At 41.1% G+C, this 26,822-nt stretch overlaps 1 protein-coding gene across 1 annotated transcript; it reads right to left on the bottom strand.

Annotated features, from left to right (window-relative positions):
• Positions 1-627: 627 nt before the first annotated feature.
• tmem266 (transmembrane protein 266) lies at positions 628-26,666 on the bottom strand. The gene is made up of 11 exons (XM_032523512.1): positions 26,020-26,666; positions 24,493-24,584; positions 17,504-17,692; positions 7,973-8,127; positions 5,968-6,041; positions 4,911-4,967; positions 4,619-4,757; positions 3,848-3,963; positions 3,034-3,226; positions 1,692-1,754; positions 628-1,598 (listed from the first exon to the last, which is right to left on the bottom strand). Exons 2-11 carry the CDS (start codon positions 24,504-24,506, stop codon positions 961-963), a joined length of 1,638 nt encoding a protein of 545 aa, XP_032379403.1. The 5' UTR covers positions 24,507-24,584; positions 26,020-26,666; the 3' UTR covers positions 628-960.
• Between the last annotated feature and the right edge of the window lie 156 nt (positions 26,667-26,822).

The raw sequence follows: 26,822 nt of genomic DNA, 5'->3' as shown, positions 1-26,822 counted from the left end.
TTTTCTTTTCGACATTTCCACTAGAGTCTCTTACTTTTTTGGCTGTGATTAACCCATTCAGAAATATCTACACAGCTTTCAAACATTAAAATCATAAAAGGTAATCTTTTAGACCTGGATGATTTTCAAATGAATCATGTGCAGGTATTTTTTCAATTTGGTGCTTGTGGGACATGCTGTTAGCAAAATCTGAGTAAATGTGGACTCAGCTGGGTTTGGTCAGATTCCAGTCATGACACCTGGATTAAAACTCTGACCAGTCTAAAGTCTCCAGCACTCTTCACACTCATAGAATTTAGATAAAAATGTTATCATTGCTAATATAGAAAGACAAAGATTAGAAAGAAGTTGAGACCATTGTACATGCCGCAGTCCCATCAAAGAGGACTGTTTGGAGACTAGACTGACCATCAAAACAGCTGTTACACCTGCACATAAATCCATGCCTTTTAGTTTGCAGGAGATGATTCACAGTTTGTGACCCTCCAATACATCCTCATTTCTTCAGCATCTCCAATTCCTATAAAGTGTATCAGAGGAAATAAGCCCTCAGCACCATCCCTTTACTGGTTTCACTTCCTTGAAATCAAACCAAAACTTAACATATCAAAAGCCAGATTTCTTATGTGCCCAGACCAGTTGAAAATGTTGGGCTTAAGCCCAGGTGCTGGTTTCTTTTGGTATTGTTTTTCATTAAAACTCCAAAAGTGTTTTTATGGGTGAATTGTGAATTCCTGATAAGTGGTGCCTGATAACAAATCTGCCTCCTCCACTCTTTGATCACCTCAGTTTGTGCTGCTCTGGCAAGTTCATCCTCTCCGTCCCTACAGTACAAAAAGGATGACAAACATACTGTTTAATGCCAGTGACTCCCAACTACACATGGGTTTAGTCAAGTATAAATTTTTGCAGTTGATCTGAAGAGCAAGTCCAGTGAAGTTCCACATGTCAGGCAGAGTCTTATGTCTCTGACAGACGGTTGACAGGGGCGTCTACTGACTCCATCATCCTATACTTCTCCTCTAGAAGAGGCTCGTTGCCTTGCAGATGGATGAGAGGCTTGGAGTGCAGCCCCACTCTGCTCTCCTGGTTCCTCTTGTTGTAGATGTTGACCCTATGCTCCATCTCAGGGCTGGTTTTGGTGGAACCTGTCAGGCTAGGTGGTTTAAGGTTGACAGGGTCCAGGCCCTTCTGGGTGAGACAGGAGTTCTCGGTTAGAGAGGATAGCAGCTCCTGCATCATGGCGCTGGGGCTCCCTCGCGGCTGAGTGCCCAGGGCTAGAGGGCTGCTGTAAGGTGGAGGGTAGCAGCGTTGGTCACTGTAATCGGTGGAAGTGGAGGCCTCGCGCACCGTGGAGCTACAATCTGTGGTGGAGCCCAGCGTGTGGCTGCTGATGCTGTGCTGGCGGGCGCTGAAGCTGCTGTGGGACACTGTGGTGGTGGAGGCTTCGCTAACCGAGCTGCCCGTGCGCTGCAAGCGACTGGATGGCACTGCGTCTGCACTCACCAGAGAGGGAGGAAGCTGGCTGAGGTTGTTCGGCAGGTGCACGTCTATGGCTGCTGTGGTGATGACACGTGCAGGGTCTGGGATCCCCATATCTACAAGAACAACACATAATGTACAGGGCCGTGAAATATTGTGGGGCTACGTGGCCGTGGAAAAGAGTGAAGCAGGATCATGTTGCCACTCACCGCTGCTTGGCTCACTGTAGTACTGGCTGATGTAGTTGTTCATGTCGTCTTGACCATGGTGATCTGATAAGGATAAAAAGAGTCATTTAATGTAAGTTATCTCAGCCACAATAAAAGTGAATCTGGTGTTGATTTAGAAGTTAATCATAGGTAGTGTTTCAGTCCTATGTGTCACTTTTTCAATTATTTATAATTCATACAGTTATATAACAATATATATAGTTAGACAATAGAAAAAGGCAACATTAATGCTAAGCCATTTAATAAATCTGATCTGTTTTTTTCTGATCAACAGTCCAAAACCCAGATGTATTAATTTTACAATTATATAAAGCAGAAAATTGTTATATATATATATATATATATATATATATATATATATATATATATTATAGAAGATACATTGAGAAAGTTTCTATTTTTTGCTTGATAAGTAAATAAATAATGTTGATTTATGAATAGATCAGTCAACAATTGCATTGATAAGCAACACTTCTCATACATTCAACATCAATCTAAGGGTTTCTTTTAAGTGCTATCCAAGGTCCCACAGGAATATTAGATGGCTTATATTCATTTATGTTTGGTTTCACACATTCATTTAATGCCTGTCCCAAGAGGGCCCACATTGTTCAGCCTTTACTGGGACAGGGACCATCTCCAGATGATCAATACCACATGAGTATATGAGAAGCAGCCCTAGTTAAAAGGATGTCTGACTAGAAACACCGTAGTTCAGATTTATGGCAGGTCGAGCTATAATTTGTAGCTTTGATAAAGGAAAGGCTTTAGTATTTTGAGCCCTGACATCACCTGCACTGACAGTGCTTTGTTGCTCTAAGTCCTGTAAGTTATGACCTGTCACTGTATGAAAGGTTTATAGTCCATCGGGGTGTGGCACGAGAATTTTGATGTGGATTGTGAGACGAATGTTTTTGAAAGGAGGACACCAATTATTGATTCACTTTCCTACCCTCCAACATGGAGCTTCAGAGTGAGGAGTTGTTTTATTTGTAGTATTTGCAGAGACGTGCTTATGTTTTCTTTCAATAACCATAAAGGTCTCTGACTCTAGACTAACCTGCTAGGATGAGGAAGAATTTTGCATTTAATTTTCCAAACATGTCCACAGAATTTCAACCCACACACTTCCAACATGAGCTAACTTCTCTAACATTTCAGCCATCTCTTACTGTGGAAGGCCCAAGGCACCGAGGGAGTGTTTGCATTTAACCATCCACTTGGTGGACATGATGTACCATGTGATCACTCCCCCCCCTTGTGCGCACAGAGGTCTTTGATAGCCTGTAACAAAATGAAGTTGGGTGTTCCAGACAGTTACCTGCAGGTCCCCCGGGCTCTCTAGCTTTAGCTGGCCCGTGATGCTCTGAGGCCCCTGGGGCGAGTCCGTCCACCTCCTGGAAACTGCTGCTCTGTTTACCCCACATGTGGTGGATCTGCATGGCTGCATCACGCTCTGCTACCAGATCCAAGTCCTGCTGGGCCAGGTGGGCCCTCAGCTGCCGGATTTCAAACTGAAAGGACAAATCGGATTACTGGAGAAATCTCTTCAAAGTAAAAACACATTGAATTTAAAAAGATTGTTTAACACGAACAACATACTGTATATTTTCCTCGCTCATATTTCAACCGTTTTTGTCCAAGCATTTTATTTGTTTTCTTATGTTGCTGCTTTGCTCGCATCACAGTTAACCTTACATACAAATACAGTAGAGGAAGCATATAACAAACTGCACATTTCGGACTTCTCTAACTCTTGGACATACAGTAGACACTCCTCCTCTGGGCTGATATCTGAGAAATACAGAGCACTCAGTGGATGCACTCGCAGTTACACACATTCACTCACACTAATATGACTTACAAAGTGTGTTAGAACTATTATTATTAAATTATGAAGTAGTCAAGAGATTGCTTGGAGATAATGCACAGTGCTGGCTATCTGATATCCCCAAGAGTTCTGTAAAAGTATTATCTAGTGATAATGTGGGATCAATTTTGTGTGCATCTTTAATGTCTTTTGAGTATAATGTTTTGTTCTTGCATAGCACTTTGCTTCCCTCTGCTGGTTACATGCAGCTATAAATTGTAGACTGTAAGTAGGTAAGAGATGGGAGTGATATAAGAAGACATACTGCCTGTTCCTGGCAGATCTGGGTGAGACGGTCAAGTTGTTCCTCCCTCACCGCCTTGGCCTTCTCATACTGCTGGATCTCGAGCTCCATCTCCACCTTCACTTGCAACACAAAGGCTAAAACAATAGGGCATATTATAGCCTGTTTTCCTACAAAAAAACATTTAATCTGCTAATCTTAATTTCAACTAAACACTACACTGACTGAGTGGATCTTGTAGGTCGCACACAGTGTTTCAAAATATCAAAGTCAACCACTGTTTTGTTTAGATGAAAGTGTCCATATTTTCCATATTCACTGGCACATGACAAAGGACAACAATACTGTACAAAAAATAACAGCACAACAGATGCAACAAACGATGTTACCCTTGTGCGATTTCAGTCATGTTTAGTTTTTGTTGAGGATGTGTCAGAAAAGGTGCTCATTTTATGGTAAGCTTTTAGCCATTAGTTTGTGGTGGTGTTGTATTGTTTTATACATTCTGTATTATATTCAAAAACCACAAGGGGGAGCAACACTGTTAAACAAAACATTCTTCCCGAAAAAGTAAAATACTCTGCATGAACATGTATATGACAAAACAATTCGCATGTAGCAGCTGTTGTTTGAGCTTTAACCCAAAGGTTCGTTAGGACAGATGTAACAAATATAGAAGAATCAATCTCAAGATTGAATGTGGCCAATACTGCAAAGAGCACACCGCAGTATCTATCTCTGTGACCTGACAGTATAGGACAGGATGCAGAGAACGTCAGCCCCCAGCCTCACCATCAATGATCCTCTTGACCCTCCAGATGCGCAGTGTGATGATGAGACCGATAGCGTCCCAGGGGCTGCTGGGGCCGTTGGCCACTGTGGAGGCCACCATGGGGGCCAGAGAAAGGACGATGACAGCTCCATCAAACACCTGAGAAATGCACACACACACACACACACACACACACACACACACACCCTACTGAGTTGTCTGTAGCTTTCACAGTGGTATGACATTGAGGGAATGACACTGCAGTGAAAGGGGCCCCAAGTAACCGTTCTAATGGGACCCATGGGAGCTTACCTCTACTTTGTTCTCTATGTAATCCCATATCCCCAACACCACGATCCTGAACACCGTCTGAGACAGACCGAGGGACAGAGACGGACACAGAGAGGAGGTTACACACTGGGTGAGATGGGGAGAAAACAATGACAACTAAACAGAGTGAGACTTGATGATAGAGGCTGAGCACACTGGGAAGTAATTTTTATTACTACATGGCCAATAATAAACCCAACCTAGTAAACGGCATATGCAGTTGCGATTCACATTTCTTTCATCCCTCTACTGGTAATTTATCAATGACATCATATTAATAAACCATCAGACCGGTGCGATAGGATTATCTCCAAACAATTAGAGACAGCGCAATTAGCTCCTTCTGCTGACGCAGCAGAGAGCAAACAACTCTCCCTTTGTGTGTGTTCCTCTTCTGCCATCCCCTAGCCCCCATCTTTAGGCTATTTCAGAAATTCAAGGTTGCACTGGAACTGAAACCAGCCTCCCTGCTATTGCTACTCCTTCAATTTATTACGGGGGGTGCTTTTATTGATAAGTAAAGATCTAGCTATACAACAGTTATCATTGCGGTGGTCAAGTGTAGGGAACTAAGACAAATGTAGCCGGCTGTAAAGAAAATGGTAATCAATACAGCACACCTGAGGCCTCAGAATTATTTAAAACTAGCAGCACAAAAAAGCTCTATCTGCATTTTATCTGTTGATCAATTGAATAACCCTAGAGGGACCGACTGTGCCAGCTTCAACAACAGCCGTCACACACATTGTTTTTTCCCCAATGTACGGATGTAGATCTTTGTTGTGGGATTTCATAGTCCCTTTTGTTAGGAACACTTTTAATAGAGCTGTACACAAATTCAACCCTACTAATACGAATCTAATCAAGCTGTGACAGAGAACACAGGGTGTTTCCTGGTATTGTTAGTATTGTTACGAGGATCTATAGGTGTACTTCACTGGCCACACATACTGCACAACATAGCATTTATTGACAGCCTGCTACATCAGCTGTAAGTGAGACTGTTTTTGTGTTGAGCAATAAAAAGATGGAGACTCACCTCAGTGAAGAACACAGAGAGAATTGCCAGGCTGATCCAGTGGATGATGCTGGCGAACTGGAATGCATTATTAACTGTAGGAATAAAACAGAATAACTGTAATAAATAATTATTTTAAAGGACAGTTTCTGTAACATGAAGTTGTAAAAAAATGTTTTTTTCGGCTGTTACCTGCCGTGCAACACTGACAAAGTGCAGTAAAGTGGTATGAGCACATTCATGCACACAAATACATAAATGAACAGACAGAGATGAAACAACATCATAAATGTGAATTCAACATAAGTGTACATGAATGCGTCCGTATCTTCCTGTCTATTCATCAGGCTAATTGTAAACAGCCTGCAACAGCACTTGGCTGTCAGCTGATGCATTTCTCTTCACGCGCCACCTTTCCCTCCCATCTGTCTTTGTTTGCTGTGTTCAGTGATCTGTCTATCAGTCCATTCATCTTCCTCAAGTCCTCCCCACACTCATCCACCAGCCAACTCTGTATTGCCTGATTTCTTTGTCCGCTAATCTCCCTTCACGTACTTGTCTTACTTTTCCTTTGTCTGCCCCGTCTAGTCAGTCAGTCCCAGGGGAATAGTAAAGACGTAAGTGCATTTGGATACTGCCAGAGCGAGATCTCTGCCGTGTGTTCTTTACTCAGCCCCATGACATCAAACAGGTATGACCCTTTACCTTCCACTTATGATAAATGAGGATGTCTCCACCATGCCAGATGATGTAGATTAGGTTGTTACCAGGGTGACATGGGTATTTTGATCACTTGACATTTTTGTGTTAACTGTGGAATAATAATAGAAGGATTACATTCCCCAGACCATGATGGATCAGAGCCTCAGGTCCCAGGATAGGTTATTAGTGACAGAGTCATTGTAGTGGACATATCTGCACATGCTCACATACATGTTGTACATCTCTTCTGTTCTGGCAGGTCCAAAAACTGTCCTGAATTGTCTTACAAACAAACATTTATGTAACCATCAGGTACAACCTTTATGCCTAAAGTCAATAGTTTGATGATCAAAAGTCAAAGTCAAAGTCAATTGGCTTAAATCTAGGTGTGACCACACCCCCTCAAAAAGGTTCACGGTATATATTAAATATATATTTAGTACAATTATAATAAATTGAAACATTTTTGACGATGATTCCTAAAATTTACAAAGAATTGGGACCACAATGCCACATTTGATAAATACATTTTTCTGTGGCAAACTTGGCAAATTAGAAAAAAAAATAAAAAAATCTCAAAAATGATTTATTGGCTGGCATATCACAATACGTAAATACTGATATATCTGCAAAAAGCTTCTATTGGATGATATAATGGCCTGGCTAATTTCTTGGTCCATAGCTCTAGTAAGTATACTATCTATTATTGTTACTTACTACTATGTTGTTGACTTTCTATGTTGCTATCATTTGCTCTTGTTCAATCTAACACTGTTAATTGTGTAAGTACAGTATATTGAGCTGTTTTCTGCGTTATGTCGCAGAGTGACTATCCTTAATTAAACAAACACCTTCACCAATTAAATTTCTATTTCCAAAACAGATTTTTAACAGGTTTTTATAGTTTTCTTTTTTTCATTCTTTGCTTTATAGCTTTAGGACCACCTCTATTTACATATCTTGCCAGATACCCTTCTATACAAACTACAGCTCAGTCTAACAAGAGGAAGAGTACATGATCTATCTGCTGCTTAGTTTGTGTTCTATGTAAGTTCTTGTGAACGTACTCCTCTGTCATGGATCTCGAGTCCATGCGTAAACCCAATGCCTTTGTAAAGAAATTCATAAGTAAACTTAAAAAAGTAAACTAAAATTGTGCTAAGAAGTCCACTTTTCTCCCTCTCCAAGAAAGCTAATGCAAGCCAGGACCATAAACAATGTGTGTAACAAACCACCACCCCAGTGTCTTTTCCTCAAACATCCACATCCCTATTATTATGACGATTTCAGGTGATGTCTCACTGTCTTGGTTTCTACCACTCACACTGTAACAGCTTGGTGTCTATGAGCAGCTCCAGCGTCAGCAGCACAACCACCAGAATCACACAGGCCACCAGGAAACAGTTGAAGCCCGCCGACAGCAGACAGACCTGCCACAGAGCTGCTCTTCGCCCACAGCATGGCTTCAGCCAGTTTGACCTGACCGGAGAGAGGGGGAGAAAAGGTGGTTAGAAGAGCTTAATGGGGGAAAGATAAATGGTGGGTCTTGTTGCGTTGTTAATATAAAATGCAACACTGGTACATAGTCCAGATGTGACAGGCAGCAAGCAAGGTCAAATCAATAAAACATCAAGATACACAAATTGTGAGGTGTATTCAACCTTGACTTGCTCCGCTTTCTATCAGTCAACATTTTTCTAAATATTTTCCAGCAAAAGGCACTTATCTGCATGCAAATTCAGAGCATGCATGCTGAAATTAATTTATGCTATTAAATTCAATGTGAAGCATAAATATATGTTCTGCTGTCACTGAGATGATACATAAGTATGAAGTGATTCTGTTCATATATTAATGTGTCTTTGCTTCCTCCCACCCTTTCCTAATCTCCTCATAAAACCCTTTATTCTGGCTTTTTCTGCAACCTTCCTCTTCCCATTAAAGCTCTTCTTTTGTGCATCATCAAGCAGTGCAGTCTAGTTACTATAACAGCCATTGGTTTGTGTTTGCCTATTTTTGGAAACAGATTACATGACGTCTGTTGTAATCCACATTCAAGCATTAAAGCATTAGTTTTTGTCTAATCAGAACATGCTTGTATATGGAGAACTAATAGATAGATCTATAGAGGAGGTGATACCCAACTCAGTCTTATATTCTCTATATTTGTTTGGACATGTAACACATTTATAATCTTACAGTCAATTAAGTATGGTTCAGGAAAGATTAGATTTAGATTAGAGTCTCTCTGTGATTAATTCCTCTCCCGGCTGCTCCACTGGGTGAAAGGACAGGTCTCTGGGTGAAAAAATAGTTGACTTACTGGCTGAATGCCCAGCTGAGCAACTGTTTTGCTGACAACCTGGCTGGTAGTTAGCTCACTGGCTCTGGACTACTGACTAGCTAACTATCTGGCTGATTGACTGCATGATGTAGCTTTGCAGGCATGACAGTGGGGCTGCATGTGCACCATTTGGATGGTGTAGTCTCACCCGTCTGGCTGGTTGCTAAGAGAACATCAGAGTGAAGGAATGAGGGAGGAACTTGGGTTAGTGACACCTAAAAATTCCTGATCCCAGAGTCTGTCATTCCTATACTGGTTAAGCAGCTACTGCTTTATACACTGTCCTCCACATTGCTAATGTATTTTACATTAGTTTGAAGTGTCCCGGTGTCCCGGTGACCCTTGTGTTCTTGCTCCTTGTCCAGGTACATTGTGTCTGAAGATATAAGACCTGCCTTAAATCCATCCCTACTCTCCCCATTTAGGTTCCACCAATCAGAGACTGTGACTGATTGACACTCCTGCGGATTCATAATCAATAAATAATGACAAATCTCCAGGAGGCACACCAGGCTTTCCCTTCCTGTCACAGCTCTGCATTGCACGCACACGCTACTCAGATGTACAGAAAAGGAAGATGTGTGGGGGTTGCTGTCCTTCTCTTGTCTCTGAGGCAACACTGAGAAAGGCAGTATGTTTCTATGAAAATAGCAGCTATCCGTTGTCACCTGTCCCCATAGGAGGAAAGCCTCGAGCAATGTCTGTCAGAGGACAAAAGAAGATGCAATTTATTCTACTCTCCTCTTGGTTTAGCTCAGAATGAAGGAGGCAAACACTGAGAGAAGAAACGGTGGTGCAGCCGGTTCAAAGGCATTGGGACTCATCCAAAAGGGAACTGGAGAGAGCGCCAGGGAGGAAGGAGGGGGAGTTGGAGAAGGAAAAATGAGAAGGAAAGAACAGAGAAAGATGCAGATTGAGTTAAAGGATAATTCCGGTCTATTATAAGTTGGGTTTTATTGGGCCACAATTACAACAGTACAAAACTATGTTAAATGCTAGGATTTGTAAACATCGCAATATTGTTTCAATAAGCTAAACTTGTTTTAAAGTAGGTTAGCAACCAATGATTATTTTCTAAATTAACTGATCAATTGTTTAGTCTATAAATTGTCAGAAAATAGCAAAACTGTTGATGACATGTCAGTTTCATTCAAAACCCGAAGATGTAAGTAGCAAATCCTGATATTTTAGAAAAAAATGACAAACAATAAATTATTGAAATAGTTGCTGATAGTTATTGTGTCCATCAACTGACCGACTAGTTGTTTGACATGTGGAAGAGACTACAAATAGAACGTTAAAATGATGTCTACTTTAAAAATCTATCACAGTTTACTTACTGACTATCTGGTGCAACTGTGACCAACTGTACTTGTAAAATGAGGGGTTAACATTGACATACTTCTGGTTTGAACTCCAAAAAAAGTTGGCTTGTCTGATGGTGTCTTTTTTCTTGGCCCATTGGACTGCATTTTGTAACAATTTCCCCATGTTCCCTTTGGCAATTCCCTTTGGTTTTGGCAATGATGGTGAATAGAAATCATTGCAAAAACTAATAAAAATAATGCTAAAATAACAAAGTTCTCTTATGAGGTTAAAAAGTGAGACAGAATTCTAGTAATCCATGTCATTTCACAGTTGCAGCTGAGCCTGAGGTGAAAAACAGCTACACATTGCCTCCATCCTTCACCAAGGTCAACAGAGAGGCTGAGCTCAGCCACGTTGTGTCAGTGTTCTCCCAGAGGCTAACCGGTGCACTCAGCCCTCTGGAGCAACCCTCACCAATGTCAACAGATTAGGAGCTCAACACCTTGGGTGACAAAGAGGTTGTGGATGGTAATGGTATCATTAGCAGATACCATGGGGACTTTTCCCTGCACCGATTTGTTCCCAAGGAACATTGTCAAACCCCATCTGCCAGATGAGGAGAGCCAAGAAAAAGAAACATTTACCTAATGATACGCCTAAGACAGTCACCGGACATTTGTGGACCATTAGTTAAGAGACGGAATGAGCAGCACACACTCCAAGAGACACCTCACTTACCCTCAGGACTGAAAAACCAGGCAAAAAAGGTATTAATTTAATAAACCTGTAAAGAAAAACCTTGTCTGGAAGCAGAGTAAACAACAGTGATGGATTACTCAAAGTTTAGAAACTTAATTTAAAAAAAATCACTTTAAACCTTGAACGCTGAGGACCGGAAGTATTTATGAGGAAGTAAGGCTGCTTCAGTGGTGGAGCAAGGCAAGTAAGGAAATCACCTCACTCTCTCCCAGGGTCGTGACAAGTGCAGATCGAATGGGCAATACCTTCAGGGTTGCACAAATGGTTGTGCAAAGGCAAACATCTCTCTCTCTCTCTCACACACAAACACACACACACACACACCACACACACACACACACACACACACACACACACCACACACACCACACACACCACACACACACACACACACACACACACACACACACCACACACACACACACACACACACACACACAAGATAATTGTGTGGAGGAAATGAGAGATGCAGGTTGGCATGTGCTGTGGACAGGTTCATAAAGACATCAGGCCAGCAGCCGCAGTACTGAGGGAAGATCGAAGTGCGTCCGACAGCAGCGATAAGCGAGGGAATTAGATCATGAGACCAATCAATAGTGGCCTCAGATGGAAGTGAAATCATGCTGTACATGATACTGGCTGCAGTGGCCCTCGCAGCAGGATGGCCGGACAGGACAGCGCTTTGGCTCCAGCCCACAAGTAATTCTCACTGAGGTGTGAGTTAAGAGATGGCGGGAGAGATAAGGGAAGGACTGCAAAGGAAAAATTCATTCAGAACTACTCTACTACTCTTGGCTACTCAGACTATCAACTCGTCTAAGGAATTGATTGTAACAACACACACACACACACACCACACACCACACACACCCCACACACACACACCACACACACACACACACACACACACACACACACACACACACACACACACACACACCCCACACACACAAGTAGCTGCACATACCAACACCTCCCTCAGAATGTTTGAAAGGAAAACCTCAAACATTGTTGCTCTGAACGCCTCTAAATAGTTGATTGGAATTCTTGATCAATGTCTTGATTGCACATTTATAACAGAGCAACTCTGCTTGGCTCCAGGACATTATGGTACAGACCTGTGGCAGCGGCCACACTATTACATTTGCTTCCAGAACGATTAACCATGAGTCTAATAAAACAAAACAATTCATGACACAACAAGACTCAGATCTCTGACTAAGATCTCTGCCATGTATGTATTCAAGATCACTGGATAATGATTCTTTTTTTTTTAAAGATGTAAATTATTGTTATTATTATTATTATTATTATTATTATTATTATTATTATTATTATTATTATTATACATTTGTCACTTGAGTATAGGCGATCCTAAATCCTGCATTTTTTTAAAGTACTTTGTTAATTTTTATAGATTATTTTGACAAACTACAGTATGTTTTTTCTCCAAGTGGCAGTCACCGAAACCCATTAAATCTCTCCGACTGTCAGGGGGAAACACGTGAGCACTGGGAAAAGCTTTTGAATTCAATGTACATGTATCCTCTTTAATGGTGGGAAGGGGAAATGTCAGATACTGACTGCAGCATTTCAAAATAATACCATTTGACTCAGTTTTTTGTCTCCTCTCAAATGTTCTCTCTGTACTGATAACTATTCAGCCTCCAGTATAAACTTCAATCACTTCACGCCAATCTGCTGAACTCAGCAGACTCGAGCAGGCTCGGGCAGGGCAAAATGGACCACAACTGTGCGCCTGAGGGCTACGGAACAGCAGCCTGTTGGAGGTCTTCATTCCATTCAGGTTGTTCAAACTCTCTATGTTACACCTGTTCCTTAACTTACTTTATACACTTGAAGCATTGCATTTCTTTTCACTCGAGAGCTTTTGTTTCCTGAGAAAGCACAGGTAGGGCATCCGCCAAGATGCTTAAAAAAATCAAGACAAATGCCAGCATAAAAACAGGCTAAATCCTTTCCTGGGTAACGACTGCTGAGTCATCGGTGTTAAAACAGCCAAAAGAAGCAAAGAAGCTCTGAGAGAGGGAAGCCAGCTAAGCAATAAATATGCTGAATGAAGTGAAGTTATCATAGGTAATCAATTGTACATTTTTCTTCCACCTCTCATTGCTATTAACCTCTTGCAGTCTCACCCCTGGGGAATTAGAAAAGACTTCTATGGTAAATTAACAAATCAAATGAAAAGGCCTAATCGATTACAGATGCCAATAAACAAAGTTTAGGCTTTAGCATTCTCTCAGAGTAACAACTATTTTTTTTTTATCTTCATATGAAAATACAGCTTGCTAACCAGTAAACACCTTTCACTGATTTCCAAGTGCGAACAGCTACCATCTCTCCACATCTTACACCAAGGTACAACCTAGCAGAGGGGACTCGGAACAGAATTTTGCCAGAGAAATGGGCCAGAGATACTAAGCAAATGGAGATAGATGGGTCTCCATGTGCAGAGCAGCAGACAAGCTGTCCCTGATAAATAGGTTTTCACCAGGACACTTGATCTCTTTCGCTCTCAGCCTAAAAAGCAATCTCACACTTTGCATGTCTGTGAATATTAACAAACCCTCAAACCCTGCACTCAAATGTCATCTATTGTGTTGCACATGGTGCCAGGCAAGAGAGCCAATTTGATGAAGAGGACTGTTCCTCTGTGTGTTTGAAATAGAATCGGGTGGGGGGGGATCGTGCTCTCTTTTCAGACATCCATCTACAAAGAACAGGTATAGTGTGAATGTGTTTCCAAAACCCCATGAAATATTGCTGTTGCCAAGCTTCAGACTAGACCCTGGTAAGGTTGGTCAGTGCCATATTGTACAGTCTAGATTTTTCTATAATGATTCCATTCTATTCCATATTAATTCATTTTAGTGACAAGAGAACTTTATTTCAATCGGGATGTCTGAGCTCTGTTAAGTAATGTAATCGCTCGAGGCTGGCCTGGACTCACTTAAGCTTATCTAATATCCAACATTTTACTCAACACTGTATCAGCTTTCAACGGTGGCTGTCACCAAACAACGTGGCACAGGGTTAATCCCACACTGCTGTGCAACGTGGACAGATATGACTTTCATCAAATGGAGCCATTTCCATGGGATCTGCAGCTGGCAGCTTTGTGAATGAAAGTGTGGAGGAGGGTCATCCTCCTTCCAGCCATCTCTTTATCTTCTCCACCTCCCCTCTTCTCAGAGCGGCAGGTTGACCCATAAGAACCGTCTGTCATTGCTGTGGTGCCACACTTTAAAAGGCATATGCTGCTGCTGCTGTGGGCAGCAGGCTGATCTGGGGATGATCTCTTAGGACACGTGCAGACTGGGGCCAGGCAGGGCTCTCCAGTAGCCTGAGCTCCTCCCAGTCTGCAGGTCATGATGGCAGGTCAGAATGAAAGTGGATACAAAATCTGAACATACTACCTTGTTGCTGAACATTTGTTTAGATTCGTAAAATGTACAGTGTATGTAGAAAGAAAAATACACAATTTTATCGTTATGGAAGTGCTCTGAGCATCTATGAAATATTCTGAAATGACTGTAGAAGGAAGGTATTCAACCAAATTTGGACATACGTAAAGAACCAAAATAATTTGAAAGTCAGATTGTTTATGATTTGCACACACACAAACAGCAGTCACTTATTACACACGTCTATTAGGTCTATCATATTGGTGACAATTGAATTAAATATCAAAACATGACAAAGCATTCAGCCCATTAAAAACTGTAAATTCCAAAAATTGTATCCACTATTTAAAAGGCAGACATTTTTAAATACTAAAAATGAGACAATTATTAAGTGAAAAAAGGTGGATGTGAATTGACACCACCCTCATCTTGGACTTTCCAGCAAGTTCTGGAGAAGATCACACTGCCAAAACTATTAATATTTCTATCCAGCTCACCACTGCACAGAATCTGGAAGGACTGCGTGTGCCCCTTGTTGTATGCAAGAACATCCACCTCCTACATAATCGCCCACGTCTCCTGATAAAGAGCCATGAGGAGCTGCAGTGCAAGACTAAATGCACATCTCTGTTGTGTATACTTTTGCTCTGCTTCTTTTTTTTTTTTACAACCAAATGTAACAAAACAAAACCAAGGCTTCACCATCAAAGATTTTGTGATGATCCCTTCCTTTTTACATCTCTGACCATTGGTATAAAGCTGTTCCTTTGACCTTTGCTTTTCCTTTCACCATGTCCAGATCCAAACCCAAGCAGATCGATAAACTTTACAAACTGAACAGCAGTCCTGCTTATGATCAAATTGAAATCATAGGGAACCTGCTTATGTATCTTCTGGATAGAGTCACGTCCACAAAATGACAACTAAGATATAAAATCATCTCAGGAATGTAAGTCATAGTATCTTGAGAAAACAAACTGTCCTGCTTATCACCAAAATTGAAGCAAAAAGCAACTGTAGCACAGTGGGTTTATATTATTGTACACAATCATTTACAAAGTACTAAAATTAGACTACAGTATGCAGAGGAGTCTCAGTGACAACACAATCCGATAAACAAGAGAAAAATTGTTACCAGAGTTGACTGAACTAAGTAAATCAATCTGTTCATTGCTCAGCCATTGATAGTCTTTCATAGTCTTAATTCATTTGAAATCATTTAAAATCTTGCAGCACACACCACCTTTGTGTCATTTCTGTGATGTTACACACATGAGTCACAAAGACAGCCAGAACCTGTGGCAACAAGCTGGCTCGGTCGCTTTTTACAAGAGCGCTTCCAAAAGACATACAGTATGTGTGTGAAACTATGATGACAGGTCTCGGAATGTCTTGGAATGCTTGTGACCTGAAAATCAGGACTTTCAATCTAAAAAGCTCATTGGACATGATTTAGCACTCGCATGGGTGTCAGACTGCACACTTTTTTCACCAGCCTGCTGAATACTTTCAAGCTTCCTGGACTCTGAGGAGGGTGTTTCTTTTTTAACATTTTTGGGGAATTTTGTATTGGCATGCGATCTACCATGTGAGGGTTAGGGCGCCCAGGAGGGCAATTCTCTGATTAGAATGAGTGTCGTCTCACTTTTCATGATAAAAAATAATCACATTGTTGACTTGATAAATCCCTCAGACACATGTCTTGACACGGCATGATTTTCCACTGCACAATGCCAAATCCCAGAGGACCAAGGTATCATATGGTACCATATGAGAGTGCCCACTGTGATGATAATTTTGCTGGGCTGCCAGATCCTGCCCTCTGCTGTGGCATTGCTGTGTGTGTGTGTTTTCTGCCTCTTTTGTGAGCAAGACAGAGTTAGAAAGCTAAGAGGTACGAGAAGAGAGTGTGTGTGTTTGGGACAGGACCCATCTGTCCCTGCGCTCTGTCCCACAGAGCCATGAGCCCGGACCGGGCCAGACCAGGCAAAGTCCAGCCGGACATGTTCAGCTGACCCACCAGGGCTTGGATGGCAAAATGCCGGATTCTCCAATTAAGCTTATGTTTTTTGTCATCTTTCTTGGTATGGATTCCAGCATCACAGCATCCCAAAGGGTTTTGAGTCATGCTTCATGAGTGGAGAGCTATGGACACTTGCTACAGGGGTGCTTTAGTCCTGAGAGTACTGAGCCTGAAGCGTGGCGATATGGGGATAAGAAAACAATGCAAACCCTGGACAAACAGGCGTCTTGGACAGAAACAGCCCTGCCACAGGGCTTTGACATTTTAGGAAAGCTATGATGTTAACAACACTCTTTGTTTTCTGCCAGAAATCAACATTATTAACAGAAGCCTGTCTGGTAGCGAGAAATTGCTGTGTCATTGAGCTTAAATGAACACATCAGTGGAGAAATTGTCCTTTTAACATGGTGACACTAATACATTCATTGCCAAATATCCTCAACTTCTGGACTCTAATATAAAATGTGGGGTGATTCAAAACGCCAGGTGTAATTACTATGTGCAATAATGAGCAATGGAGAGAGTGACGGCAGAGCTTTTTTCTCTGCCAGGGTAGATTATAGATTGTATTAATTGCGATTCTGCCTTAATTATGGATGTAGCACTTTTTCTGCAACAGCGACAGAGACAAAGTCTCTGACATCATATTTCTAGTATCTTCTTAACTGTGATGGCAAACATCAGGAACATCAATCAATATGTAATTACATTTTGGGCTTTTTAATATATAAATTAATTATAGAAAGATATCATTGATAACCATGCTACTAATTTTTGATGTGCTTCAAATGATGAAAGTGTTCAGCTTTATGAGCTTCACATTCCTTAAATACAGAGCCTCTTTTTCTACGCAAAAGTTGCTGTTTCATGCTAGTCAAACCACTCACAACTTCTTACTAATATCATAATCATCTCTGGAGATTGTTGACTGTGGTCCAACTATAAAGCAACAACAGAAAGTGAAGGGTAGTGTCGGAGTGGGTTTGTGGGACGTACCCCTCTCTGTTGTCCTCTTCGTCCGGGTTCGAGATAAGCTGGGATCCAGCGAGGGATACGTCCAGGGCGGCCAAAGGCAAGTCTCTGTAGGCGAAGCTGACCAGCTGGACAGGGGCAACGCACTGGTTGTCCTCCTCCACCTGCTGGGAGATTACCTCTAGCTCTGAGGCTCCAGCCTTAGGAGGAGCACTATGTTACACACACACACACACACACACACACACACACACACACACACACACACACACACACACACACACACACACACACACACACACACACACAGAGCAGCATTAGAGTCAGAGGATGGATGTGTGTCACCCATGGGTGGTTTGGCATGTTTTACCTCATTACACTGTAGCTATAATTTGTATCTGCATGTTGTCACCCTGTGCAGTACAAGGTTCTATGGAAGTGGGCTGTTTATTTGAATTAGTCAACAAATGCATCTACTTGGGAAATGGTCCAGGTAGCAGAGTGTGATAGTGGGACTATGCTTAATTGTGATGAATGAAAACAAAAATCGTGTGACTTTTCTTGTTTGCAGTGTTTTCTGGCACTCTCAACAAGGACATATTTACCTGGCAAGTGATGACAAGGTGATCTAAATTTCTGATTAGCAGAGTCTCAAACCACAGTAAATATTTTGCACACCACACATACAGAAATATTAACAGCTTCTTCACTAAAAAGATTATAGATATCAACTTGAACAACCAAACCTATGTACTTTACATTCTTACAGGCTACTTGCCAAAGCATTCATTGATGTTTAGCATGAATTCCCAGGCAGCCATTGGTTTCCAGTCATCACTATAGACTGAAATTTGCTTAAAATAAGTGATCTATTACATACAGTGAACAATATGGTGCATTTGCCTGGTTAATAGTAGTTACCGTTTTGAAAACTCTCCCCGCTGGTGCACTCAAGGATGCTCCAACACCTGATATTTCAGAAATTAAGTAATGAAATTAATGAAAACCAATGGCTTCTTGAAATCAACATAAAAACCTGTGGTATACTGTGCTGTAGGCTATGGTTTGTATGGGTGAAAACATCGAAAACTAGCAGTATCATCCTATAACAAAATAATATCTTTCAAAGGTGATACCTGACATTAGAGGGCAAAAAAAGCTTGTTTCAGCTTTGTTTTTTTACATTTTGGTTCATCCACCTATTTTCTCTGTGAGGTTAGCTGTATTTGGCCAAACCAGACAAAGTGTCATTTCATTTGCCATGAGGTCCTGAAACTTGAATGCGTAGGGAGGGCTGTGATCCTTTGAGCTAAGCCAATAGCGGACAAGGAGAAGTCATCCTGGAAGAGAAGTCTCACATGGCTTGGCAGCCGTCCCAGTGTAGCCATTGTGGAGACATCAATAACTCCAGTGCTTAACAGTGGAGGAAGGCATTGATTACAAGACAGAGAGAACAAAGGCCATTGGCTTGGTGAATTCTACAACCTCTGTGCTGGAGGTGAAACTAAGTGGGAGGATGACAGTTAGTAGACAATCACTGTGCAGACCCCCTTGCTGTTAAATTTTAATGTATGTCGGCCTGGAAAGGAAAATTGGTCTTTCTTTTTCCTGACTTGCTTCTTGACTAAAAGCTGTTTAATGGACTCCCTTGAAAGGATATTTTGTTATTCTCACAGAAAACAAAGAATCATCTGAACTATATTGTCTCAACGTGGCACAATAGGGCGGTGGAACACAACCTCTTATTGAGTGTCCTCACTACATAAAATGCCTTGCCCTTCCCCTTCCCCTTCCTTTAAATATCTGATCCGTTGGTTATGCGTGTTCTGCTAGATTTGTTCGTTTAGCTCAATGGTCAAACACCTATATGTTAAGATGCTCGCCACAAAACACGACTGCGCATCCTAGTATTATCTGTGGACTTGGCACCTCTGACCAACCGCAACAAAGACACTAATCAGTCATGACAGACACAACACTGTTTACTGCATCAAAATCACATTTCCCAGACAATCCCAGCGTAGGCCAGGAGCCATTATGTGCAAGCCCAGTGGAGTGGCTGGTTGCCATCCTGGGGATGGAGTGGAGGCTTCACATCTGAACACCCTGCTACCTTCAACAATACAGGCAAGGACAGCCAATAGCATGCTAAAAGCTGGGATCTTTTCAGAGGCATGTGATATTAGCAAACACCACAAGAAAGAAAAAAGGTCAACAAAGCGCATGCATGGCTGAGAGGGAAATCTCGCACCCATACAGAGTAAGAGCTTAGGCTTATCATGAAGACCATCTACCCTAGCTAATGTTACTAAATGCTGGCCTGTTTCGGTTTTACATGGTTACAGCCACGTCTTAAGGCTGTCGTTACACTAACATGCTTGACTATATTATGCAAAATACTAAAATAAACCTGGTGATAGATTAACTTTTCTTGAATTTTTATTCAGTACAGCTATCACAGTAATTATACTGGTACTTCACATAAGAGCAACTTAAACTGGAAATCCTGATTCAATGCATCGGTCAAAGATATTTTACCTTCTTTGGAAGAGAGTACTTTAGTTTTAAAACCTGATTTGTGTATTTAGGGTGGTCATGAACTCATCATGCAGTGATCAATACATACATATACATATACTGTATATATACATATATATATACTGCACATACACACATGATAGGATACTGTGATCTCTCATTTCTTGATTTGATCTCATTTGCCCAACCCTTTTCAGTTACAATAAGGTATAACCGTGTGACACCTTCCATTCAGAGACACTCCACAGTAGTTGGAAATACATATAAGAAAAAAATTTTCTTGGACATTTTCAATAAGAACATCTTCGTGGCAAAACTCAGTGATTTCATATATCTGGAGTTTAAATGAATCTCACTTGTAATCTATTCCAGTCTCAATTTTTTGCAGCCCACTGTGAGAAAGGTGCTCAAACACCACTGAAGTCCAATACTGCTGAACTCAACAGAAAGTAAAAGTAAATCATATCTTTTTACTCTGAATCCTAACACCAGCGCACATAAAGGAGGTTCCAATGCGGACATAGGATATATCAGGAGGGAATAATGTTAACTTCCAGGGCTGTAGATGGGGGCTGTGTTAAATGTAAGTCGAGAGCGAGTCAATTCATAATAACATGTATTTGACAAGATGGCCCTGGGACACGTTCTTATGTCTCAGTGTATTGTTTACAATTGTTTGTAATTGTTCTTAATTTCTAAATAAAAACATGTGATCATAAAAAAAATGTATATGACAAGACTTTAATCAGTGTTTAATGAATCTGTTTTTTAAATTCAGGACATGTAACTGTCTCGTGGTTATTTTTAAGTTATATCATTTGTATTTTAATTCATACATTTTGTTGTTTGGTAAACAGACTCTTACACAAGTCTAAGAAGTTTGAGATGATTGACATCTGCACCCAACTTTTCGCTGTATTTTATTTGCAGATAATAGTCTTTTGGGATCAGAGGTTGTTGTAGCTGAGTGGTCTTCACATCAAATTCCCCACAATGGCTGTAAAACTGTACCTAGCCTGACCTACAGCACAGCCACTCAACTTCAGCACTGCGCGACTGCAAGACTGCAAGTGTGACTATGCAGCAGCTGTACAAACTTTCCATGGATAAATAACTGCTAATAAAGTCAAACATTGACAACAGCTTATGGTCATTTTAAAAGAAATGCATTTCAGCACAGGACAACAACAACATCAACTACAACAATCAAACTAAGTATTACATAGCTATTTTATCAAAGTGGTAAGGGGTGTCTGTCACACAATATCTTAAGTCACCTATTCTGAACAATACACACTCTTTTCCTGTCACTTTGGTAGATTTTAAAGTGCTGCGTCATCATGAACTAGTGGTTTGCAGAGGGCATCAGTATCATTGTCATTCTGAGTGCTCACTGCCACGGTATTTCTGGCCAGCTGCCTACAACCCAGCCGTTCTGTCTCACCCAATAAGTTTGTATATGGACACTTGGCTACTCTTTGGTGCACAGCAATTCGCTGCCCTGATATCATCAGGAAAGCGGAACCAAAGTGCCAAATCACTTAAATGGGCACCGTCCAGATTTCCCAGCAGAAGCAGTCCTGACACAAGCTCCTGACACAATGGTACATTTGTGAGATCAGATTTTTTAGGCAATGTCAGGGGAAATTACAGTAGTTCACAATACCACTGCATCAATAAGGAGTGAATGTGTTTTGCAGGTCTTTGGAGTCTTCTTTTTAACTGTTAATAAAGAAAATGCTTCAGCTGTTGTTTTATGTCCATTTCACCTCAATTAACAGGCAAAAAAAGTGAAACCTGAAACGTTCAAATATACTCTACATACATCAGTATACAAGTAACCAACAATAAATACGTTGGATTTGGACACACAGTAACACTTTGTGAAAGGCTGTCATCATTCTAAGAAGAACGCCTTTATTTATCCCACAAGGAGACATTCACAGTTTTCCCTCCATTAGTACAGTTGCACACACATTAAACCCAAGAGCACCTTCACCAAGAGGTGAACTGGCATTTCACAAGCTACCAGTCCAAATTCAGAACTGCGGCACTTATGGGGACTTGAACCAGCAACCCTTCAGTTCCTAACCCAACTCCCTACGGACTGAGATACTGCCACCCCATTTATGTTTCTTAACGGCAAAAAACCCTATGAATAATGTGTTATTCCAGTTCTCAATCCTTTCCTACTTCCTGACCCTGTCTTTGGCACTCAAGTCCCGAGTCCATTCATTCCCACTTAACAAGTAAATCTTAAAAACAGATCACAACTACATAATTTCCTTCAAAAGTAAAAGGCAAGATAATTTCCTAAAACAGCTGGGCAGTGTTGTTTTTAGCAAAGGTTAATCAAACAAGAGTTATAATGCATTTGTGTTATCACTTGAGGATTAGTCTGGATCAACGACAGTTCATTTCCGATAATTGCCAGAACATCCTCCCTGTGTGTTGCTGTTGTCTGACTCAGTTCTTTTCGGGAAACAATAACAAACTTCAGGCTAGCAAGCTACATGCTGAAAATAGACAGTTTTGAGGAAAATTTGAATTGTGCAACAAGCAGGCCTGCTTGGTTCATTCGGGAAATGATTGTAATGATTGACAAAGAATATGTTTACGCCATTTACTAATACTACTATTACTTCCTTTTTAGGACTGATTTGCAGTGTTTTGCTATGGACAAAAATACATGAAATACAATACACTGAACATGAACATGCCATCCTAAACCATGGTGTGGCTCATTGATGTGTTTTAATAGTTTTTGGATGCACCAATGATTAAGAATAAATTGCAGTTTATCAGATTTGGGTTTCAGAGACAATATTTGTTAATAGGAACAATTAATTGTTGGTTTTGGTCTTTTTATGGGATTTGTTGACAATAGGAAAAAAATGGAACATTGTCAGCTATTCTTTAAACCATTTAATTTAGTGGATGAATGTATCATCTTAAATGGGATCTGTTTCTATGTTTTGAAAAGGAATATTTCATATTTTATAAATCACTAAATCATACTTGATAAATTGATGTTTTTATAAAATTCCACTGCATAATACACACACTATAGCATCACATTATACCCTTTATATTGAACTATTTACTGGAAATGTAGTGCATAGTATCAAGAGCCCCTTATTAGACTTAAAACATAAACATAGACATTGTTGCTATGAGTAGCAGGGACTTCCTATTTAAATGATTTCGTTCTAGTGTTTGGAGAGAGGGCTTCATTATGGAGAGAAATTAAGAGCAGGGGGGCACTCACATGACACTGAAGTTTGTTACAGTAAATGTTATCTGACCTGTTTCAAAGCCAGTGGGCTCCTTGGGGTGTGTGGTGTTCTCTTTGTGTGTGAAAAAGAATTTTGCTTCATACTAGCCAAACAGGAAGCGCACTACCTAATCAGTGTTTCTGTATATTTCGTGTTAAATATTATGCTTTTAAAGCTGTGTAATTTCTCTCTCTAATTTTCTCTCTTTGCACTCCTTTTTTGTACGTAAACTGACTTACACAGAAAGATGTTAAATGGTTTTGTGTGAAATGTGTGAGACAAATCACTTTGAATTTGTTGTATTTAAGGATCTAACCATTTCCCCAATCCAGCTCCCACTGTTTCTATGGCAGAGATGCCACAGGGTTACAGAGAAAGAGATAGGGAGAGAGTGTGCGCACGGGCGAGAAAAGGGGGATTTACAGCAGCATCAAGTCAAGAGAGCACGGTTGAAAATAACTCCAAAGACCTAACTCTGCATGGGAGTTTCCCATCTGTCACTTCACAGAGTCACTGGCATTCGGCAGCATTAAATCATGCCTTGTACTATTAACCAGTCAACACATTGTCTATTTTATTTATTTATTTTATTTCTGTCTATTTTACAGATGTTTTGGACTAACATTCTCCTTCAAATTAATTCAACCATCAACTGCACTAATCTGCTGGTCTGAGGCCCGGACAGAGATCTCTGCTGGTTTGAAGCAGCATCCTGTGCCTTTAACCAGAAGATGCAGCTGACTGAACCCATTTTGCATTTACCCTTCACTCCACTCTACTCCACTCCACCTCCTTCCACTCTACTCTATTCCCCCTGCTTCCTCTTTTCCCTTCTCTTAGCCCCAACTCTGGGTGTAATCAGAATGCAGGGGCTGTCTGGAGGACCACACACAGAGTAATTATTAATAAGAGAAGATGACAAGTGAACATCCCTCCTGAATGCTAAAGATGCCAGCGGAGAATGGATATGGTCGGTTGCTCTCTCATCTGAGATGAGGCCATGCTCCGCTTTCCCGCTGATATCTGTTCAAAGTCATTCGCAGGAGGGGTATGACAATATGCAGGTCCCATTCCGCTAATCATATCCTACCACGCTTGGATGCCCTTTGCATAAGACTGCGTGTTCATAAATAGAGATTTAAGATTTCACACTCTCTCAGACATGGTTTCAAACAAGGCACTGGCGGGTGTAATACTTACTGTGGGTTGCTCATGTTGAGGTCTTGTTGCTGCAAATGAACCTGAGTGTGAAATGTGATTTCACCACTGCAAAGACCTGGCTTCTACCACACCTATAGAAAATATAAAATAATAGTGTAATTACTACAGAAATAGGAACTCATGAAGCAAATCATGGGCAAACTCCATCTGCTGAGGAAGATAATGAGATCTTTGTGAGCTTTTTTTGCCAATATTGCTGTTTCCAAGGTCAAAAAGGAACATGTCAATAATGAAATATCTAAATACTGTTGAGTAGTATAACACAAATGCATGCAAAACTATCAATGAAGTAATGAGTGCTTATGCTTTTCCTGAAGGCGCCCTTTCCTAACTTCAGCTTTTGCTGTGTTCTGTTCAACTATTTTCCTGGGGCGCACTAAACTGTAATGGATTTGAAATCTCCTCCAATATACACTCCGCTCTCTGAATCAGGGGCTGAGGAACATCACACTTCTTGCATAGCAAGTACAGCAGGATGCTAGCTCTTTGTGCCATGGGATAGAGAGCCATTGATGACGAAGTCCGTTCAGTGAAAGCCCATTCCAGCTGACATGACATGAGCAGACAGGAGAGTCACAAACACATAACCAATGCTTTAACATGAAACGCCCATTATTACAAAAAAAGCCCAGTTCTCAGTGTTGCAAAGTAAAAGTAAAACTGAAATCAGCTGTCAACAAGAGAGGAAGTACAACTGCAACGATCATATCTTTGCATTGCTGTTAACACCTTTGTTTTTTACACAACATTTCATGATTCGGGGCAGTGTGTGTGACACACAGAGGCACAGCAAAAAAAACTTCAGACATTGAGAGGTGAGGAGTCAGCATTCACAGCTGCAGCAGACCACAGCAGAGTAATGTTGTGAAGCACAGCAGATTAAATGCTACTCAGGATAAATCAGCCCAGGTCATTCAAGAGCTGAAAGTGACACTGTTTCACTGTAGCTTCCAAAAAAATCGTGGCCTTTAGCAATAATGATAAAAAAAAAGATCAGATGAGCAGAAAACCACACAGTCAAACAATTAGCAATGTGCTTCACTTTCTGTAAGGAATCCCTGTAGAGTGACTAGACAGACAAGTAGGATCAATGATTGTTTCTGGATGTAAATCACTGCAGAGGAAAGTTTATGGACTTGAGTAAATCACAATATCAGAGCTATTGAATGTCACAATCAGCATCTTGAGTTGCCTCTTATTACTATAAGTAGGCTACAGTCCACAGTGAGTGCTCCATCAGCGAAGGTGGCTGTCCACAAAGACTACTTTCTACTATTTGATTCCAAGAAACAAACACTGTGGGCCATCTCTGACCAGGCTTTCTGCATTTACCTTAACCAATAATTGCAATAATTTTCTATCAAATCGTAGCTACATAACAGTTACGGTGCAAGTAACATTTCCCGCTGTACTTAGAGGCCACACAACATTCTTGTTCAAACCAACACGAATGCATCAACTACTCGGCGCGCTTAAATCGACACCGACTCCAAAAGACACACTAACCTCTTGTGTTTTCTACATTGTGTGAAATGTGGTCGTGACTCCTTTGCCCTCGCAGTGTTGATGGTAGCCTAATATCTCCCTTCTCGGCGATGATGAGGATGATGATGATGAAAAATGTGAGGGAAGCTCGGATCTTGCTGTATGTAGGTTGCGATTCCTCTTAAATTTACGTTGACCAAGCACCCGTATCGCCTCTCAGAAGACAGCGCCCGACGAAAACACCTACTCCGGTCTGAAAGCAGCATCCTTCAGCGGACACGACCAGGGCTGTCATTGAATCAGGAAGATAACGAAACCTCGGAGGGAGGCATAATGTGCTTCCAGGGCTTCCCCACACAATCACACCAGGGACTCCATGTGCCCGGTAATAATAAGAAGAATAGGTTCACGACAGGGAGCTGTCCAGGTGCTGATTACAGGATTCCAGCGGATACAGATGTTTGACGAGCAGCGCCGTCAACGCAGAGGAAACGGGACCAGATGTACACACAAACAGTAAAATCAAATGAACCACATATGTAGTCTATAGTCCTATTAAACCACGAAAAGCTGTAGACGTCCCTGTTTCAATGCCACTCTGGAAGCGTCGACGTAGAAAAACACTCGCTTCACTACACCTCTTGAGCTTCAGAGTTCCTCGCGATAACAACCCACCCGCAAGAAGAAGAAAAATCACTAATAACACTTGCAGTGACCTCAAGTGTTTTTTGTGGTATGTTAATGATGATTAAGTCTGCTGTATTTAATTACATTTACCAAGGTTTGAATTGTATCCTAAAAATGTAGCACATGAATTAGGCCCC

This window comes from Etheostoma spectabile, chromosome 8 (genome assembly GCF_008692095.1).
Source record: "Etheostoma spectabile isolate EspeVRDwgs_2016 chromosome 8, UIUC_Espe_1.0, whole genome shotgun sequence".
NCBI lineage: Eukaryota > Metazoa > Chordata > Actinopteri > Perciformes > Percidae > Etheostoma > Etheostoma spectabile.
Note: the sequence above shows the minus strand (reverse complement) of the source record. Positions and strands in the feature narration are given on the sequence as shown.

Bases quoted from the DNA above. Each gene is read 5' to 3' on its own strand.
- tmem266 (XM_032523512.1), bottom strand. The intron at 4,758-4,910 runs GTAAGCTCCCAT...TGCATTTCTCAG, and splicing joins ACATAGAGAACAAAGTAGAG to GTGTTTGATGGAGCTGTCAT. The intron at 3,227-3,847 runs GTATGTCTTCTT...TTGTCCTTTCAG, and splicing joins AGATCTGCCAGGAACAGGCA to TTTGAAATCCGGCAGCTGAG.